The sequence below is a fragment of the Rattus norvegicus genome, chromosome 8 (assembly GCF_036323735.1).
Source record: "Rattus norvegicus strain BN/NHsdMcwi chromosome 8, GRCr8, whole genome shotgun sequence".
Classification (NCBI taxonomy): Eukaryota; Metazoa; Chordata; class Mammalia; order Rodentia; family Muridae; genus Rattus; species Rattus norvegicus.
In genome coordinates this window covers 108,915,885-108,935,858 of record NC_086026.1, presented here as the reverse complement: position 1 = coordinate 108,935,858, position 19,974 = coordinate 108,915,885, and the positions used below count along the sequence as shown (strand labels likewise).

Sequence of the window (19,974 nt, the reverse complement as noted above, 5' to 3'; positions counted from 1 at the left end):
CAAAAAATAAAAGCAGATATTTTACGAAGTTTGAGTACTGAACAGCTATTCCGGTTATTATCAGATTCTGATATGAATGTGTTGATGAAGACATTGGGACTTCTTAGAAATCTCCTCTCTACTCGGCCTGTAAGTAACACCCCTAGGGTTCCGTAAGTTCACTGCACCGCTCAGCATCTGTACTCACAAAAATGCCAATCATTCCAGAGAAACAGGCTCACATATGAATCTGTCATTTGAACGAGTGCTCTGGGAACTGGCACCCTGTATCATCCGCCACTCGCCATTGCTGTCTGCTCTCAGGTCTCCCTCTCCCCATGTGCGATGTGTACCTGTCTTGACTTGTCACTCCTGTTACCTGCTTTGCTGACCAGGGTCTGTCTTTTCATCTGCCAGATCTTTGTCTCTGAGGCCTCTGTTTGTTTATTTGAAACTTCCTTTCAATATCATTTCACAGACACATCTGTCACCTGTCACATATTGAAGTCATTGTGGCAAGAAACGGTGCCTGAAAGAGTATGAGAGACTAAGCTAGTGGGTCACTGTGGGCATTCTCTGATAGTCCCTGGCCATCGTCATCAGTGACTCTCAGGTAGCTAGAGAACAGGAGGCCCTTCTCTGCCTTACTTGTCTTCTCAGTCCTCCTTACCACACATACTCTAAGACCATAGTAGTGACCTACGTCATATTTTCCATGTCTTTTGCTCTTATTCCTCATTTTGTGCTTCTTGATTCTCAGTGCTTCTAGTTCTTTATAGTACACACACATACGTATACATACACACACATATATACATATACATACACATACACACATCTATACATACATATACATACACACATATATACATATACACATAAACACATATATATACACACATACATACATCCACACACATGTACACACAAGCACACATGTACACACATACATACAGAGTGGGGGCAGCTTTAGAATAACAGTAAACACTGGTCCTTGGAATCTGATTCTGTGTATTGTTCTGCTTGAGGCAGTTGTGCGTCGTGTAACTTGAGAGATGTTCTGTAAGACGGGTGTTGTTTACATGGCCTCTAAGCCCAGTGCTAAGACACTGTCAAGATTCAAGCTCTTGATCAGCTGCATGAAAGCCTCTCAATAAACTAAACGGAAAAAAGGAAAGGCGGGCAGGCCGGCCGGCCTCCTGTGGTCTCGCTCTGTCCCAGATGGTAACTGTGCATTTTCCATTGTCTTGCAGCACATAGATAAAATAATGAGTACTCACGGAAAGCAGATTATGCAGGCTGTCACCCTGATTCTGGAAGGGGAGCATAGCATGGAAGTCAAAGAGCAGGTATGTGTGGTGGAGAGCCTTCTGCCTGTAAGTACAGGGTAGACCTCGGAGACAAGAAGAGAGGTTCTCCTTTCCCATGGCCAGAGTCTGCAGTTTCCTTGGTTGTGTCACATGCCACATGCACTGTCCTGTCTCTATAGGAACAGCCTCCTTTAGCACACTGGACTTAATGCTTCCTCCAGTGCTCACTGTCCCCTTCTGTCACTAAGGTCTCAACTCAAACCCACTACTCCTTGGTAATCCCTTGTCCTGAAAACAGTTTTGGTTTCTTTACCTTGTTTGCCATTTCAATCCCTTATTTCTATAGGTCACATTTAGGGAAGGTATAAAAGTACAGCAGCTATGTTATCAGGGAGTCAGTTGGGAGTTACTGTCTACATTTTCTAAAATTTGTTTAAAATAGAAGTTGTGTCTGTTTTGTGAAAAAAAAGTCACCTGCCAAGATGTTAACACAGAGACTGACACACAGCTAGTGTTTGCTTTCTAGACATAGTTGATTGTAAAAACAAATCTGTTCATGTTCAAAATTCCTTGAGGTGTGTGTGTGTGTGTGTGTGTGTGTGTGTGTGTGTGTGTCACACATGCTCACATGAACACATGATATTATATATGTGAGTGTGTAAGAAAGACATTTGTCTGGCATCAGTATGGAGAGTTGGCTTATCCTTTGTGTCCCTGACTTAGAGATGTCCTGGACATCAGAGAGCTTAGGACTTGAGATCTGGACCTAAATTTAATCTTGAAAAAAAAGAGTTGACTAAGTCATTTTAAGACAAATATCTTAGGTGATTTAAAATTTAGAAGTAAACTTTGATAAACAATAATTTAACACTGGACGTAGTTGAAATGAAAGCCATCACTGGGATATAAGAATAAAGAAATACACCATTCAAAAAAAAATTGCTACTTGGAAAGTCTACAGATGTATTCTGTCTGTAGAGACAGCTTACATGGATAGAACTCCCCAGTCTGAAAAGAAGCAAGCCATAAAGGCCAGGCAGGATTTCGGTCTGGGCGAAACGGCTGACAGCAGTGTGCTCTCACAGAACCCTGATGTAGAGCCGGGCACTCGCAGAGCTTGCAAATAACCCACTAGAGGCTTAAGCTTAGTCGTTAGTTGGAACTTCAGCCTCCTCCAAGGTGTGTAGTAAGTCATTAGTGTTGGGGCACTCGCTGAGCTGCGTACGCATTTGCAGGATACAAAAGCATGTATACCTAAGTTGTCACAGCCACATTTACCCGGGAAGCCACTACACTGCAACCACGGGAGGGAGTATACCCGTTTTTGACCTTTTATTGGAAAGAAGACAAGTTTGTCCATTCATATCACTCCCAGTCAACAGGGCACTAGGGTATGACAAACAAAACAAATAAGGCACACAGATTGGAAGGGATGACTGAGCCGTCCCCAGGCATGAAGGTCTGCGTAGAAAATAGAATCTGTTCATTTTTTAAAAATCTAGAACTAAGTTAAGTAAGGTGACAATATAGACAGCTTTTTCCCACAATTAAGCAATGAGGGATTAGTGATAATACTAAAAAGAACATTTGCACTAATTTGAGAAAAACGAAGTTCTTAGATTTAAATCTCATAAGGGTCTGTGGCCTGAAAGTCTTTAAGACTCTGAACAATAGAACTAAGAGTTAAATTAGCAGAAAGATATAAACATCAACAGTGTCAGCTCTCCTTAAATGGCTACAGATTCCAGTCAGGATCCCAGAGTAAAGAAGTGTTAATATAGTTGTGAATTACCAAATTCTTTTAGGTCCTAAAATCTCTGGAAAGTAAAAAGAACTAGAAAACCAATTCCATTAAAAAGGAACAGAAAACAAACAATAACCAAGTAGAAACTCCCTGCTAGCTGATTAAGATAAATAAAATCTGAAGACGTATATCACTGCGTAAAGATAGAACCAATTAACGTGTGCACATAGACCCACGTGTTTATGGTTTGTAATAATGTACAGTTACTGAGGAAATTCAGTGGAAAAAGGATGTCAGTTTTTTTAAAGACCAAAAATTACTTTAACTTTAAACTTTACCTCACGCCTTAAAGTTGTATTCATAAATTCATAAAGTATAAAATTACAAAACTTTTAAAATATTATAGAAAAAATGAAATGCTTACACTATAGCCATTAGAATAGCATTCAAGAAAGGTACATTGATCTTCATCTGGCTGTGAAACTTCACTCTGTGGGGTGTACTCTGAAGAGCATGGATCAGCAACATGCCCTTTGAGGGAGATCACTGTGTAAACACATTGGACACAAAGATTTGTATTCAAAGATACAGGAGGCCTTCAGAACAAAAAGAGAACAACCAGCCAAGGATACTCCACAGTAAAACACCACTACAGCCCTTTAGAATGGCGAGCATTTTGAAAAACATTGTTACGTTTACTTATTTATTTGTGTGGGGGTGGGCATGCTTGTGAGGGCAGAGGACAAGCAGGAGTCAGTTCTTTCCTTCTACCCTGTAGGTTCCAGGTATGGAACTCAGGTGTCCATTGTGGTGGCAAGTACCTCTGAACCATGTCATCAGCCCTAGTGTGGCAACCATTTTTTTTTTTTTTTTGGTTCTTTTTTTTTGGAGCTGGGGACCGAACCCAGGGCCTTGCGCTTCCTAGGTAAGCGCTCTACCACTGAGCTAAATCCCCAACCCCGTGTGGCAACCATTTTTAAATGGCCATTTGTACAATTGCTAGCATGCATGCATGGAGAGTGCAAAATGACACACTGGAAAATGATATGTCATTTTCTTACAAGGTTAGTGTACACAGTCACTCTCAGTATCTGTGCACGATTGGTCTCCCCCTTCTCAGCCATGGTACCAAAGTCTTCATTCTCTTGTCCCATATATAACATGAACGGTTATAATACTTGTATATAATCTACACACATCTTCCTGTTGACTCTAAATTATCTGAATTTCTTCTTGTGTAACAATGTAAATGTCCCATACAGTATTGTTTAAGGAATAATGACAGAAAAATATATATACACACTCACTACAAAAAAATTTTCCCCTAGAATTTTCCTATCTGTGTGTGGAATCCACAGAACAGAGGTCTAGTAGTTACCACACAGCTATCTAGTCCTGGCCTAGTTATTAGTTCATATAAAAAATAAACCTATTTCCACAGAAATCCTGTCAGTATTTATAAGAATTTTTATTCATGGTCACCAGAAACTAGAAACAAACCAGATGACACTGAAGAAAGTAATGTGGAAACTGGAAAACTGGTTAGCTGGGCAGTGGGGTAACACAGTGGATAAGTTTTGATACATTCCAGAGCGTGGAAGAATCTTAGGTCCATTGAACCATGTGAAAGAAACCAGGTTCAGACCCCAGCATGTGAGATAGTTGCATTCATACAGTGATGTATTAAAGACAGCAGTAAAAAGAAAGCAAACCAAAGGCATGCTGGACTTGGGAGGGAGGGGGAAGTGGTCTCTCCAACTTCTGCAAGAATTTGTGCTGAGCTAATACTATTTATTGTCTGTCTTCAATCTCGGCGGACTGTTCAGTGAAGACCCTAAAACTTCTGTGGAAGTGTTTAAATCAAAATCCAGTTTCTCTAACAAGAGAACTATTCAAGGCTATTTCTTCTTAAGTATAATATGACATCATCAGTCTCTCAAGGAAGTCTTCACTTCATATGAGTTTTCAAATTACTGCCATAAAATTGATTATTGTTTCCCCTTATTACCCTTTATAAGTAAGCAGTGTTGTCTAGTGTCGCCCTCCTGATTGGGGAAAGGATGAGGCAGTCTTAATATAGTTTAGGCCAGAACTCCCTATGTAGCCCTGAATGGCCTCAAATTCTTGGCAGTCTTCCTGCCTCAGTTTCCCAAGTACTGGGACTAAAAAGGTGGAAGCCACCTCCTCTCCTGTTCTGTGTGTTGTCAGACATTTTAACAGATGAGCCTAACCAGAGACTGTCTTCAGTTTCATGTCTACTGTTTTTCTGTCCTCTATTTCAGAGTTGGTAAACTTTCTGTAAAGAGCAGGATAGGAATTTCATTTTTGCAGGGCTCTGCATTCTTTGTGGTAACTGCTGTTAGAGTGAACTGATAGAAGTAGACATATTCCCTTGTTCTCTGTATTGGAAGAAAATATTGTCTTTCAACATTGAGTATGAGAGGTTTAAGTTTTTAATAGATCCTCTTTATTAAGAAAAGAAAAATTTTACATAGTTTATTGACTCTCAGTGAGTAGATACTGGATAATTTTCCCAGTCAGTTTTTCTGCAGCTGTTGGAAGAGTGTGTACTGGTGCTGCACTGCCCTAATAGCCACCGGCAAGAGGCATCATGGCTCTGCTTCAACAGAGCTCCACATTCCAGTAGGCAAGGTGTCACATTGGCTCACAGGCCACAGAGTGCCGGTCTCAGCTTCATTTCAGTGATTTTCAGTTGTTGATGCTAGTAAATTATGCAAACACTAGTGTGCATGCATGCATGTTTTCGTGTGTGTGTGTGTGTGTGTGTGTGTGTGTGTGTGTGTGTAGCTTTTATCGTTCCCCTTTCTAGTTGGTATGTTGAGTTGACTTAGTTCAAGAACTAATTGAATGTCTTTGTTTTGTGTCTATAGAAATATAAGGGATTTCGTTGTTGTTTTGTTTTGTTTTGTTTTTTTGTTTGAGGCTCATAGACCTATTCCGATGCTCAAAACAAAATCAATTGCTGTCTTACTGAAGGAGTCTTCTGTAATTTTTCTTTATATTCTTGAGTAAGTAAGAGAAGGGTAGTTCTTCCACAGTGAGGTTAACATGTTTATGTTTCTTCCTTTCCCAAGAAAATTTTGCCTGTTAAAATTCTCATTCACAGTCAGTAATTTTTGTCATTTTCTATTAGGCTGCCCTGGCCAGCTCAGTCTGAGACTTTCTGAGGAGAAATGGGGAAACAAGACACAGGGGTGGAACCTGTAGTTCTTTTGTATTCCACCTTCTCCCTGCTTCCTGCCAGCTTCACCTCTCTACATACTGCTTGGCCTTGCTCTTGGCATTTTGGCTTTGTCCTAGTGAATTCTGGTAATGCCTGCTTAGGGAGGACCGTCACCCCAACACCTAGGAGTATCACCTTACATGACTTGTGAAATCATTTTGTAATCAGCATAACAAAGGGCGAGCTAAGTAAAGGAAGATGTATGTTTCCATAAGTGATGCCAATGTGCCTGCATTAGTGCATCTGGGGTCAGCAGATCTGGATGGAAAGACACGGGTAGAAGAAAGAAAGGATTGGATACTCAATCTGCGATAACCCTGCCCTCTTGGTGGAACTGAGACCAGAATGTAGACAGAACAACCATTGCTCCCACGGTTCTGAACTTGAATCCCTTGGGATCAGTTGCTATCAGCTCCTTTCCCATTACCTCATGAGGTTAAACTGAATGACCCTAATTTCAACACTGGGAACGTTGAGGCAGGAATATTGCTGCAAATCCAAGGTCAGTCTGCGATACACAGTGAAGCTACAAATAAACACACACATATCATACACACGCAGAAGGCTGCCGAGATTGTCCAGAGGATAAAAGTTTTTGCCTCACAATTCCAGCAATCTGAATTGTTCTCCAGAGTCCATACAAATGTAGAAGGAAAGACCTGACCCTACACACTTGTCCTTTGACCTCACATATGCACTGTGTCACATACTACTCACACCAACCTACCCCATAAACATGCTAATAGTAATTCTTTTATTACAAGGAAATAACATTTTTTAAGGACAACTCCACTGTTATTGATTTTCTGAGAGAACCTGTCACACGCCTTCCTCAAGGCCCTACTCTTGCAGTTTGTCGTGGTCCTGCTTAGGCCTTGAATTATAGAAGTTGTATTTTCTATCTTTTGTGCCCCAGAGGCAGCCTTCTTTAGTTTACTTCATATCTTACTCTCTAGTAATCTAGTTACAGCTGTGTGTTAATCAAAGGGAAAGCAAATCAAAGACCCCTCAAGACATTTGAGGTCTTGGGCCTCAGTAAGAAAACAGTTTCTTCCTTAGCTTAAGTCATTAAAGTCTTATAAAGACTTGGCTTAGGCTGGAAGAAATTGAGTCTGTGCCCCATTCTTAGGCTGTCTTTGATGCCTGTGCTTCAGGGTCATGTTGCTTCCTCCCAGAAGCTTTCCCTGGCCTTTATAGTACTCAGCACCTTCTGTGTTCTTGGTTTCCTTTTGCGTCAGTGAAACATAGCTGTTTATGTAATGGTGAAGTCAGGGTGTCTTATTCCCATCTCCCCCAGATGCCCTGCAGAAAACCGGTCTACACTGAGCTCCATCTGGCATTGTATTGATTTCCCTGCCAAAGTCCCTTTACCTTTACCTTAGTCCTGGCTATAGAAAAGGGAGCATCTGGTAAGCATGGTCTCTTCTACTGAGCAGAATCTCCACTTGCTAGTGCCCTGTCAAAATGTGCTGTCCTACCAGCTGGCATAGGGTCCCTTCAGTCTCTTCATCAGACCAACCTGGACCAGGATCCTTTACACGTGCATATTGCTTCCTTTTCTGTCCCTCAGAACCCATCAACATGCTCTAATTGTAATAGCCAATGTGACATGTAGAGGTTCAGTCATGAGCATGGGAGCAAGTTGCAGATGGAGACCTAGGGAAGGGAAGGGAGTTGCAGCTCCTAGGAAGCTTCCAGCAAAGAGGCTGCATCTTCGGAGGAAGCTGGGATCAGTCGCAGGATCTTCCCTGAGAAATGAGTTTCTAAATGTATTCTCTTTGTAGGAGGAGTTCGGTGGTGCCAGCATCCAAGCCAGGCTCTTGTGTATGCTAGTCAGTAACATCAGTGCGATGGCACAGCCATCTTTACATGGCTGTGGCTTACAGCCCAGCAAGAAACCACAGAAGGGTTTTGAGCTCGTATTTGCATAAGATACAATTTTCTTGGATGTGGTTACTTAGTTTGGCAGTAACGACAGGAAATGAGAATCAGGGCATTGACAGAACCCATGAAGAGCTGTGTGCCTTCCAATGAGAGGTTTCCCATGATCTGGGAACTTTTTTTAAAAATTTTATTTTATGTGTATGAGTGTTTTACCTGATCACACACATACACTCATACACTTACACACACACACACACACACACACACACACACACACACACACACACACACACACACACACACACACATGCTATGTATGTACCTAGTGCTCACAGAGGTCACAGGAGGGTATCATATCCCCTGGAACTGGAGTTAGGGGTTTTTCTGAGCCACCATTTGGATCCTGGGGACCAGACTTGGGCCTTCTACAAGAGCAACACATGTTCTTAACCACTGAGCCATCTCTCTAGCCCCCTGAGGGAGCTTTCTTGGTCACTGGCGCTTTGTTCTTTTCCAGACACTGTGCATCCTAGCCAACATTGCAGATGGGACAACAGCAAAAGAGCTTATTATGACCAATGATGACATCCTGCAGAAAATCAAATACTATATGGTAAGCCTCAGTCCCTCCTACGGCAGAACTAGAAGACAAAGGCTGTAGCACTGTAGCTCAAACAAGCTGCAGAAAGAAGAATGTAACAGAACCAGAGTTTGTACACTAAAGTAGAAAGAACGAGTCCCGCTCCTAGAAACACCACCAGCAGCAGTATTAGCACTCCCCCCAGCTCCCATCCTGCTCTTCTGCCCTCTGGCTTCCTCTCACTGAAGATTTGAGCTCCTGGTTCTCCTCAGTCTTGTCTCCCTCGGGTCTCTCAACCCGTGATGATAAGCCCTCTAGCCTCCTGGTTGCTTGCTTCCTCCACAGGCTTACTTCCACGTACAGCCTGCCACCTATTGCTCTGTCATTGTCACCATGGGAAACTGCCAGGTTAGCACTGGCGTCTGATGTTAACACCCCATCTTTTCACTGTGTCCACTTCACAACCGCACTCTAGCCATGCGGGACGTCTCCCCATGCCCTTCTCCGGCACAGCTGTCCTCTCTGTGCTGGACGTTTCATAGCTAATAATGAAAGGCACAGAACCAAGCTGGATGATTTGTCTACAAGCCCTGTCATGTGTCCTTCACTGGTCCTCTCCTCCGCTGTGCCTCCATTCTCCCCTGAATAGGGTCATCCTTCCTCCTTGGTCTTTTACACTTAACCGCATAGTCCCCGTGACTTTGTGTCATCTTACTGTTCCGTGTACTAAAAGAACAGGAGACGAAATTCACATGCCCCACACCCCAGCTCCTCCGAGTTGAATTCTTGGCCTGGTAACTACTATGTGGCTCACTCACAGTACTGCTGATTCGTTTCATGGTTCCACTCTCGCTCCTAAATGACACTACATTCTCCTGTATCTGTTCTGACTTCACCCAGGGCACTTCTTTGCCCCACTCCTCACCCTTCAGATCCCAGCTGAACTGGTACTTCATCTCTGGGGCCTTCTGCGGGAGCTGTTACAGCATGGTTCTCTTTAGAGCAGTTTAGTCGGCTTAGCTATGTGTCTATGTGCTTCTCCTGTCTCCGTCAGAGCGAGCACTGAGTCAGTTATGTGCGTCAGTGTCTACCATCCTGATAGTACCTGCCCAGTCCCTACTCTCGTTTGTTAAATAAAGACCTGTAACTTTAACTGGTAATGCCCTCGTCTTCATCACCACGGAGCATCTTCTGTCTCTCGTACGTTCCCTTAGTGCTAGAACATCTCCAGTGCACATATCCCTGGGCTCACTCTGCAGCTCTGGAAGGAAGGAGCCTGACTTCTCCTCTGCTCGCTGAGTCACCAAGGTATCCATCAGTTCTCCCACTGCTATTCAAAGCCCTTCTCCCCAGAAGTATCTTCTGCGTATTCTCGTTCCTTTCTTGCCTCTGAATTTGCCCTAAACTACGTACTCCGGCTCCATGTCCTCACGCGGCTGTACCTACTCTACTGAGGGCCTGCCCTCCCGCATGCTGGTTTGCAGCTTCGGCTACAGCGGAGCCTCCTAGGGCGCTTTATGGCTTACCTTATCCTTGTCCTCCCAGGAGTCTAATAAAACTCTGGGATATGACGAAGGTAGCCAGATATTTTAAAAATCATTCTTACGTTTAAGATGGAGAAAAACCACCGGCCTAGCAGACTCTCATCTGTACTGTGGTTTGTTTTTCCATCTGGGCAAGTTCTTTCAAAAGGTATGTCTGAAGCCTGGACTTCTCTTCAGGACTCTGGACTTGTACCCTCAGCATCTTCTCATGCTGTCCTCCGGCCTGCTGCGTTGCTCTGTATAAGTCAGTGTCTCTCACATTGGCATGTCTCCTCCTCTGCCATCTACTCCAGTGCTCAGATCAGATGCAGCGTTGAGTTTTGTCATTCCTGTCCACATATCTGTCTGAACCCTTTCTCCAAAAACAGTTTTGAATTTCTTTACTTCTTCCTGTTGCCACTGCCCCGGCTGGAGTCCATGCCGACATGGCTCCTGTCTCATGGCCTGTGGGACTGGGGTCGACTCCCAGAACTGACTCCAGTTCCCTCAACCAAACGATCCTCTAAAACTGTCTCAGACCTTGTGTCTTGTAAATGCAGAGTGAAAGCCACGGTTCCTAGTCTAGCCTACAAGGGCTCACAAGCTCTGTCATTCTGTCATTCTTCTTTTCAGAAGTAGTATCAGGAGAGTAAACTATTTGTAGACTGTGCACCCATCACATCCCCTCGAGAAGTTTTCTCTTTGGAGTTCACAGCCCCATGATTTTCATGCATCTAGCTCCTTCTTTTTTAAAAGCCTCTATTTAAATGTTGCCAAGTTCAGAGAGATCTTGTGTGTGCTCACGTTAAGTTCCTTCCCCTGCGGCTTCCCTCATTAGTGACTGAGTGACAGATTCATTTTTAGTAAATACACTAAGTTCATTTGCTCAGTTTACTCAGTCTGACACTGTACGCAGATGACAGGTTTTATTCTCTTTTGGCTTAATGAGCACAAACTGAATATTTTTTTAAAGCCATTGACAGCAAAAGAAGAGTCACCAAAAATTCTGGAGAGGAAGTCATGGACAGTTCTTTGTCTTGTCTTTGTATATGTGTAGTTCTGCCTGCAGGGATAAGTCTACCAGAAATCCTTGAGCACATCATGCAGTTGGTGTTCTTTCAGACATGCATTAATTATTTAAGGGTTCAGTTTTTTATTTCTTTACTTAATTTTATGTGTATGTGTTGATTGGGTGTGTGTATGTACCACATGTGAGCCTGGTGCCCACACAGGTCAGAAGAGGGCATTGGATTCCCTGGAACTGGGGTTATAGGGAGCACGGATCTGCCATGTGGGTGCTGGGAATCAAATCCAGGTCCTCTGGAAGACAGCAAGTGCTCTTAACTGTGAGCTGTCTCTCCAGCCCTCATTTAAAACCTTTACAATGGGCAAGCAGGGAAGTGATCTAAAGGTTACTTACTGTTTGAGTCGTCTTTCGTTTATGAGAGAGCATTGCAGTACTTCCTGGAAACATGAGCCTCGTGTGTTAGAATGTAAGGCTCCTTAGTCGGACTTGTGACATTTGATAAGTCAGGTAGCAATTTAATCTAGTCCTTTGGATATTACTATAGAAATAAGACTAATTTCATTATTCCAGAAGCCAAAAGCAGTCTATCATTCTTATTTTCAGAAGTAGTATCAGGAGAGTAAACTTTTTATAAACTGCGCTTAAATCTGGTCATTCCTGACCCTCCTGACCATAGCTTTGTTTCCTAACCCAGGGGAATTGTTGGAGTACTTGAGCAAGATCAAGAGCTAACATGAAGTCCACATCCAGTTCACCATCTGCCAGTGACTGAGAGCATGACATGTTAGGTGCCCGGCTCATTCATGCCGCTGACAGTCAAAGCACGGAGCTGCCAGTGCCCAAGAGTGCATGGCTGGTTGACAGTGCAGGGCTCTTAGCTACTTTTGTTTCAGCAAACATGTGTTAAAAGTGCCAACCTCTCCTCGTGGCCTCGAGAACCGTTCTGATTGGACACCGGATGTTTTTTTTTTTTTTTCAATTTTACTGTCTTTTGGCAAGGGCCGCACTTCTCTGTTGGCCAAATTTCCCAGCATTCCCAATTGCTGTTATCCTGACCTTCACTCTCATTAATGTTAACTTTACAGCTCCTCGGGTTTGTAGCTTCTGGTTCGGAAGCTCTTGGAATTACCTGTAGTACGTCACAAAGAACATGATCTGCAGTAGATAGCCCAGTTTGATCTTCTTTCTTTTTCTGTGTCACTAGGGTCATTCGCATGTCAAACTGCAGCTTGCCGCCATGTTTTGTATATCAAACCTCATATGGAATGAAGAGGAAGGTAAGATACTGGGGAGGTTTGTTCCCAAGAAAGTTCTGGACCAACATTTTTACATAGGAAAGCAGAATTGCCTTTGGAATGTCCTTGCACACTTGGACTAGCTGGCTCCCAGTATTACAGTCATCCGGCTGTGACAGTCAGCTATACCAGGCCCTGGGGTAGAGAGTGTGGTGCATGCACGAGTCACTAGGCCCAGAGAAGAAAGTCCAGGGAGGTTCATGTTTGCATTTAGAATATTACAGAACAAAGTGGAGGGAAGCAACACCAGGTTTAACCCACAGGCCTTGGTACCAAGAGTTACATGAGACTCAAGACATCAAAACCAGGCTTCAGGCTCATCTAATTAGAAGATAAAGCAGAGCAGTATGAAATTAGAACTGCCATGTTGCTACCACAGAGGCGGCAACTGTTGGGAGGATCAAGAAGTGAAAAACACAGAATGGGAAAGCGTGCTCTGCCAGAGACTCTGGTTTGTCCTAAAAGAGTGACAAAGCCAACTGACACAGGGTCTTATGTCAGGCCAAAGAATGTGACTGTGACTCTGTAGTCTGTGCAAGACCTAACCTATCGGCAGAACCCAGGCTGGACTTGAAGGAAAGAGGGTTCAAGAGGCAGAGAGGCTAGCTCGGAGGCTGTGAGCAAGTTCAGGCACGGAGGAATCCAGCCACGGGGGGGTGGTAGGGGCAGGAGGGTTGGCGCCAGTGATTCTGCTAACGCTAGAATCCAGCAGTGTCCTGCATCATGGTCCCACTAATCTAGTAGTGTCAATGTTTTAGGTTCACAGGAACGCCAGGATAAATTACGAGACATGGGGATTGTAGATATTTTACACAAACTGAGTCAGTCGACAGACTCCAACCTCTGTGACAAGTGAGTATCCACATAAAAGGGCCTGGCCTCCCGCCGCCCTCCATTCTGTTGTGAAAGGCTTGAGCTGTTTTGGTGACCCATGAGGCCAGTCTTTTGAAATGTCTTAGACTGTTGTGCTTCATTGGTAACTGTGTGAACCAGCTGTGATGTTTGATGTTTTTACATTTCCATATTCTATGTGTGTATATGGGTGGGCGCATGTGCAGCATGCCACTTGTATAGAGGTCAAAGCACAACTTGTCTGGCTCTCGTCCTCCGGCATGTGAGTGTAGAGATGGCGGTCAAACTCACATGATTGTCATCAAGCAGCCTTACCCACTGTCATCCTGCTCGTGCACGACTGTGTCATCTGAGGTGTAAATACTCATGCTGAATGAATATTAGTTTGGGCCATTGTAGTGGTTATGAAGAGCATCCGGAGGCTGCTCCCTTGTATTCCCTTGACCATTAAAATAGAAATGCATGCGGCATTTAGGGAAGCACAGAGCCTTGTACTGAAGACTCAGCTTGGCTCAGAGCCTCACTGAGCTCTGCCTTACACCATTGCAAAAGAAGCCCCCTCCTAGGGAGCTCATCACTCCTGGGAGGGACAAGAGGTAGAATCAGAGATCCAGACAACCTCAGGATAGCTTTCCCCTTCCCGGGCCCCCCAATCTCAAGCCCAACCCTTGCCCACCAAGAATGCTTTTCCTATACTATCTTACAACAGCCTTCCTAGTCCTGCCTGCTTAGCAGGGAGCATACTCTACATGTTGAGATTACTCAGAATCCCTCTTGCTGCCTCATGGTGTGGCTCTGCCTTTCACATATGTGCCCACCCCGTGATGTAGGCACTTGCTCACAATGTCATACTTTCAGGCATTGTACATTCTGCCCCATGTGACGTGCCATCCTAGTTCCTTATCTCCCCTTCCTGTCTCCATTGTTCAGTGTTTTTATTTTATTTTCCCATTCTCTACTCCAGTAACTCCACTGTTCTGGGCATTGATTATAAAAAGGTGAATTGCTTGGTCAAGTCCTTGCTCACGTACAACTTAGGTCATAAGTCAGACAAACAAACAGATAAGCAAATAGATCTGTCAGGTGATGGCAGGCGTGACAAAGAATGAAGAGCATTTCTTTCATATTGTAGTCAGAAAAGGTCTTTCTGAGGGTCTGACAGCTCATCATGGGCTGGGTTGGAGCGAAAGAGTCCTCTCTACAGGGTTTAGAGGGAGACAATTTCAGGCAGGGAGCCCAGTTCAAAGGCCCTGAGGTACAGGGGGTAAATTTCACGTGCTGAGGGATATAGAAGAGGAGCAGTAGAACTGGAGAAAGGTAATGAAGGATGTGATCATGGGGGAAGGAGCCAGGCCTCCACAAACCTCAGAGAGTTTTGTAGGCTCTTTGTAAGGTTCTTGGTAAGGACGTTGACTTTTTATTCAGGGTTCTGAAAGGAAGGTGTTAAAGAGCTTTGACCTAGGGAGACAGAAGCAGGTCTGTAGGAATTGCTTATGGACTTAATACAGTGCCATAGAGCAAGAGAAAAGGAAGGTGCCCGGGTTTGATCCTGAACAACTAGGTCGAGAGCATTATGCTTACTCAGATGACGTGGATTTAGGTTTACCAAGATGAAGGGAATTAGGGTGGGATGGACAGAATTGAGTTCTTGCTTGGACATGCTGACTCCAGGGTGACTGATATCCAAAGACTCAGAAAACTGTGACTGGGATGTAGATTTGAATGGTGTTCAAAGCCATGGAGCTGTAGAAAGTCACTGAGGGAGAGTCAGAATGAGAGAGAAGCGCTAAGAGCTGAGATCTAGGACCCCCCACATTTAGGGCAGATGAGAAACCTTCCAGCAAGAGAGCAGAAGGGACAGCTCCATGTAGCTACCCTGGAAGCAAGGGCAGAAGTGCCCAGAGGTCGCTACTCTCCCTTCCCAACTCCCCATTCTAAGAGCTCTGCATCCTTGGTGACCATGCTGGCCTTCTCTGCTCCTGTAGTGGCTGTAGAGCGCTCACTATCTCAGTTGTGAGGTTGCCTAGGGATTTGCTCTTCCTGACTTCCAAAGCATACAGAGCAGGCAGGGCTTCTGCCTCCTGAAGTTTATTGTCCCATAGGTCTTAGAAGATGAGGCTGAGGCGTTTGTAGCCCCAGGTGCCCATCAGATGAGTCTAGACCAAGGCAAACAGCAGTGAGCACTGCTGCAGGCTGGAGCTTCTGCCTGCCCTCCATGGCTGCTGGCTTAGACGGGACTTTGTTAGCCCATCTCCTGACTGAAAGCCAGGCTGCTAATTGGATCGTTTGCTCAGACCTGTTGGAAATAGAAAACAATTCTACTTAAAGGGAGTCCAAGTACAAAGAAAGGCCTCATCAACATGAACAGAATAGGTTTGGGGTTTGGCCTGTATTCTTTAGGCCGATCTGGTACTGTTTCTCCAAATTTATATGGCACATAAGTTTTTGGAACTTAGCACACAAACCTTCTTGAAAGAAAAGGCAGCCGTCTGGGGGTGGGGATGCTCACCAGTGATCTCAGCACCCGAGAAGCTGAGAAGAGGATCAGGAGCTTGAGGCCAGCTTGGGCTGCAGTGCAAACTGGCTTACATAGCAAAAAGAGAACTAAGAAGGGAGTTACTTAGCCTGTTGGCCCTTAGCTAACAGGTGGTCTAACCACAATAAGCTTGTATGCTGGAGCTCCAGGTAACCAAACAGCCTACTACCACGATTCAGTCATCAGCTTCCTTTGTCATCTAAGTGGGAGGGAGAATAGTTCTTCACCCCTAGCCCAGACTGGCCTGGAACTCAGGATTTCCCCCCTCCATCTCTCTAGTGCTATCATAGATGTTCACCACCACACAAGCTCAATTGATAGTTTTAAAGATTAACACAGAATTTTGATTAAAATGCCCATGTGTGCATACTGACATGGCACAATAGTCTGTCAGCTTAACCAGACAAATTTGGGGTTCTACTTTAAAGACTACAGATTGAGGCGGGGTCAGGCAGCACACACATGGAATTCCAGCACGGGGGAGCAGGTACGAGAGGATTGTTGCAAGTCCAAGGCCAAACAGGCTACACTAGGCCGACATAGATTTGAGAGAGTGAGCCTCTGTGTCAGACACACACAGAAAAACAAACTCTTACGCCTATACCCCTGGCTTTACCATAGCAGCTGTAATTGAGTCTAATTTACCGTTGGCCTCGTTTCCTCAGTAACACTTTCTTCAGTTAACAGCAACTACCAGTTTTAGCCTTTTCTTTTGGTAAGCCAGGCAGAGAAGTCATTTCTAAAATTAGACTTTCTAACTCCATGGCCGCATCATTACAGTTTGCCAAACTGTAACACTGTAACCTTCCTTCATAGTCCTGAGCCTGAGGCATCTGGACCCCACAGGCTCCTGGCCCCTGTGCATGAGCCTCAGCACCTTGGCTTCCAACAGCCTACCAGTGTCTTCCCTTAGTCCTGGGCGTTACTACATAAAATGCACATGGCAAATAAGAATAAGGCAGAGTTCCAGACCCGTGTCAGCTGTGGGGACTCTGCAGACTGTTAGCTATGCCAGCGAATGTGGGGCGTTGCCAAGCAACAGTAAGCTCAAGAGGAAGCAGAGCCATCCAGGAGAAGCCCAAGGAGACAAATGCCTGGGCACCGTAGGTCTCTGCCCCATAAGGTAGGTGCTCAGCCCGGCTCACTCCCGACTCCCAGTAGCCACAGGGTTCCCCCCCCCACCCCCCCGCAGTTGCACTTGCAGTTGTGTGGTGCTGGCTAACAGGAACTTTGTGATTTCAGGGCGAAGACGGCGCTGCAGCAGTACCTGGCGTGACGGAGAGCCCCGGGCACCTGCGAGCACCCCAGCTTTGTGAAAGGAAGTACAGGAGCTCGTCTCATTTGACTCCTTCTATTTGCACACGTCACCTTGGACTGCAGGGAGCTGTTTTGCAAAGCAATTTAGTAGGCTTAGATCTCAAATTCATCTTGAGAGCATTTTTGAGGTAGTAATTTCCTCAGAGGACTGTTGTGTTTTGTTGTTGTTTTCTGAGCTACCTGGACTCTTTATTAGAACAATCAATCATTTCCTTTGGACCTACAATTTTTTGCCTATGCTGCAGCCACTTTGTGAGCAAGAATGAGTGTGTGTGTGTGTGTGTGTGTGTGTGTGTGTGTGTGTGTGTGTGTGTGTGTGTGTATGCACACACACGGCAGTCAGAATGAGTGACCATGTGGGTGAGGGATACCTCAGATTTTTCTTTTCTTATTTTGTGTGAAAATCTCTTTTCTACAGATTTTCCAGGGTTTAAGCATTGCTTGCTGTATAAAAAAAATTACTGAATTATATACAGTTTGAATGAAATGTTATTTTAAAAGCAAAACAATTGTTTAGTGTTCCATAAAAGTTATGTTGAATTTTGGTCAGATGAATATTTGTAAGTAAAAAAATATATGCATTTCTGAACCTCAACTTACATAGATTTTCTTTATAAAAACAAAAAAAAAAAGACAAAAAAGACAAAGAAAAAGTTGGCTACAGTTTGCCTGAGTAACAGGCGCTGTGCATGGTGCTGTGCAGATAGTAAGCTAGCATCTTACTGCCATCGATATTAGCAGGTACAAAACCTTTGGGTTTTGTTTTATTTTGTTCTGTTTTTTTTTTTTTTCCTAGCATAATTAAATAAGTTCTCAGGCTTCCAAGTCAGAAGGCTGGTGAAATAGAGCAAAGTGAGGAACGGTCACCGTAGGCTTGGAAACATCGATGGGAGAGAGAGGACGATAGTGGAAGCCTAGCGAGGACCAGGTGGGCTGGCTTTGACAGGACTGGGATGAAAGCCTCCCGGCGTCCCTCGATCCTATCATTAGGGTGACAGTATCGGAAGGATCTCAGAGCAAACCTGGATAGCAGGTTGCCACTTCCTGGAGACAAGCCGGATCACCAGGTGCTTCCTGCAGCAGTGTGTGCTGCTGGGAGACTGGCTTGTTCTGCAAACGTCCTAGGAAGCTTCTATAAAGCCACCTCTTAAGTGTCCCAGAAAAAGTCATGCAGTAGCAGGGGACTGCCGCCCTGGGCTGCGCTCATCTAGAGTGAGATAGGAAGTCTTTTCCTGAATGAAGCTGAAGTACTTCATGTTGAGAAAAGGGAAGAGAATCTCCCCGTGATGACTGAAAATGCATTTTTGGGGGGCTGGGGGGCATCTGCTTTAGCTGGTCCCTTCAAGTGGGACTCAGCAGAGGTAGTAGCAAACAGCCTGCCTTCCTTTGTGGGAGGCACGGCAGGCAGGGTATGCACTGCTGGGACCCACACCCTCCCTCCAGCCACTCCTGCCTGACAAGGCTGCTCACCTGAGAGCTGGTCGTCACCAGCCTGCACCTTCCTTGGAAGCCTTACGTATGGTTGATTGCAAATGAATGTTTTAAAATGTTGTATTTAATGCAATGCTTCCTGTTCTCCATATGGCCACCCAAGATACAAACATTTCCAAGTTGTTTTCTCCAGAACATCACTGACTTTAAAAGCTGTCACAACAGAACTTGGGTTTTATGCACATGTCAGAGTGCTAATGTGAGAAAATCTGGGAATGGAGCCTTACCCGGGCCACTTATTGCCGCTCCTGGTGCTAAGACTGTGCCCTTTGATAGCATATTGTCACAAGATGCTGCAGCATCGGTTTTAGAAAGTACCAGTAAATATAAAGAAACCAATTGCTGAGACAATCGTGAACCCAAATAGCATGAGAGGGCTGACGACCCCTTGAACTCCGTGGATAAATCTTTCCTGTGGGTATAAGCAATGGTCACATAAAAAGTGCTTTACTCTAATTAATTTCTGATTCGAATGAAGGGAAATGTATTTATTAAAACAAAGCTGTTTGCTGCTCTATGCAGGTGCAGTGTTTGGTCAGCAAGGAAGCGGGGAGAATGGGGCATGGTTTTATGTCTACACCCAAGTTCTTAATGAAGCTTCTGGCTCTAATACTGCATTCTGTTCCTCTTTTTGTGCCCTGATTGTAACCCAAAATTTATAAACTAGAAAAGAATGTCAAATTTAATAAGTTGCATTTTTTTTTCCTTAAGCACTTTATTCAGAACAATACATGTTCTTCTGGTAGTGTTTGGATAATATGATTTTAACACGTGCTAATAAAAGCCAAGAAAAGTCATGGCAACTTCTTTAAAGGAGTCTGTTTTCCAAGTGACTGGAACATTAGGAAATGGCAGAAGAGAAGGTGGACCAGCTTCAAGAGGCTGTGATTTGTGGTAAATGAAGGGCTGTGAGGTGGTTTTGCATTGTGGACTGGAGGCCAATCCTCTAGCCAGTTATGGCTCTCAGAGGCACCTGAGTTGGTCTGAGGGCTCCTCTGTGACCCTGGAAGGCCTGCAGACTCTGTAGGTGCCCGCTCCCACCCACCAAGACCCACCCCCCAACCCGCCATCTTGTTTCTTCCCTTTCACCCGTCCCTCTTATCACCTGCTAAGTCAGACTGAGTTTGACAGTTTACCAGCAGTATGCCCCCCTTCTGAGGGACATACAGGTGTCCCTCACTTCCTTACTGTG

At 44.6% G+C, this 19,974-nt stretch overlaps 1 protein-coding gene across 14 annotated transcripts in view; it reads left to right on the top strand.

The window, feature by feature from the left end:
• Nucleotides 1–19,585, top strand: part of Armc8 (armadillo repeat containing 8) — a 94,604-nt gene extending 75,019 nt beyond the window's left edge. For 11 of the 14 annotated variants that reach the window (XM_063265591.1, XM_063265589.1, XM_063265592.1 and 8 more), the window contains 6 exons: nucleotides 1–129; nucleotides 1,233–1,328; nucleotides 8,679–8,774; nucleotides 12,496–12,568; nucleotides 13,345–13,438; nucleotides 17,217–19,579. The exon at nucleotides 1–129 is cut by the window's left edge and continues 21 nt beyond it. In XM_063265591.1, coding sequence (XP_063121661.1) covers nucleotides 1–129; nucleotides 1,233–1,328; nucleotides 8,679–8,774; nucleotides 12,496–12,568; nucleotides 13,345–13,438; nucleotides 17,217–17,250 — 522 coding nt within the window. In that variant the 3' untranslated portion in view covers nucleotides 17,251–19,579. Of the gene's footprint in view, nucleotides 130–1,232; nucleotides 1,329–8,678; nucleotides 8,775–12,495; nucleotides 12,569–13,344; nucleotides 13,439–17,216 lie in introns of all 14 variants that reach the window. The other 3 variants (XM_063265588.1, XM_039081544.2, NM_001173354.3) reach the window with 2 other exon arrangements.
• The last annotated feature ends 389 nt before the right edge of the window (nucleotides 19,586–19,974 follow it).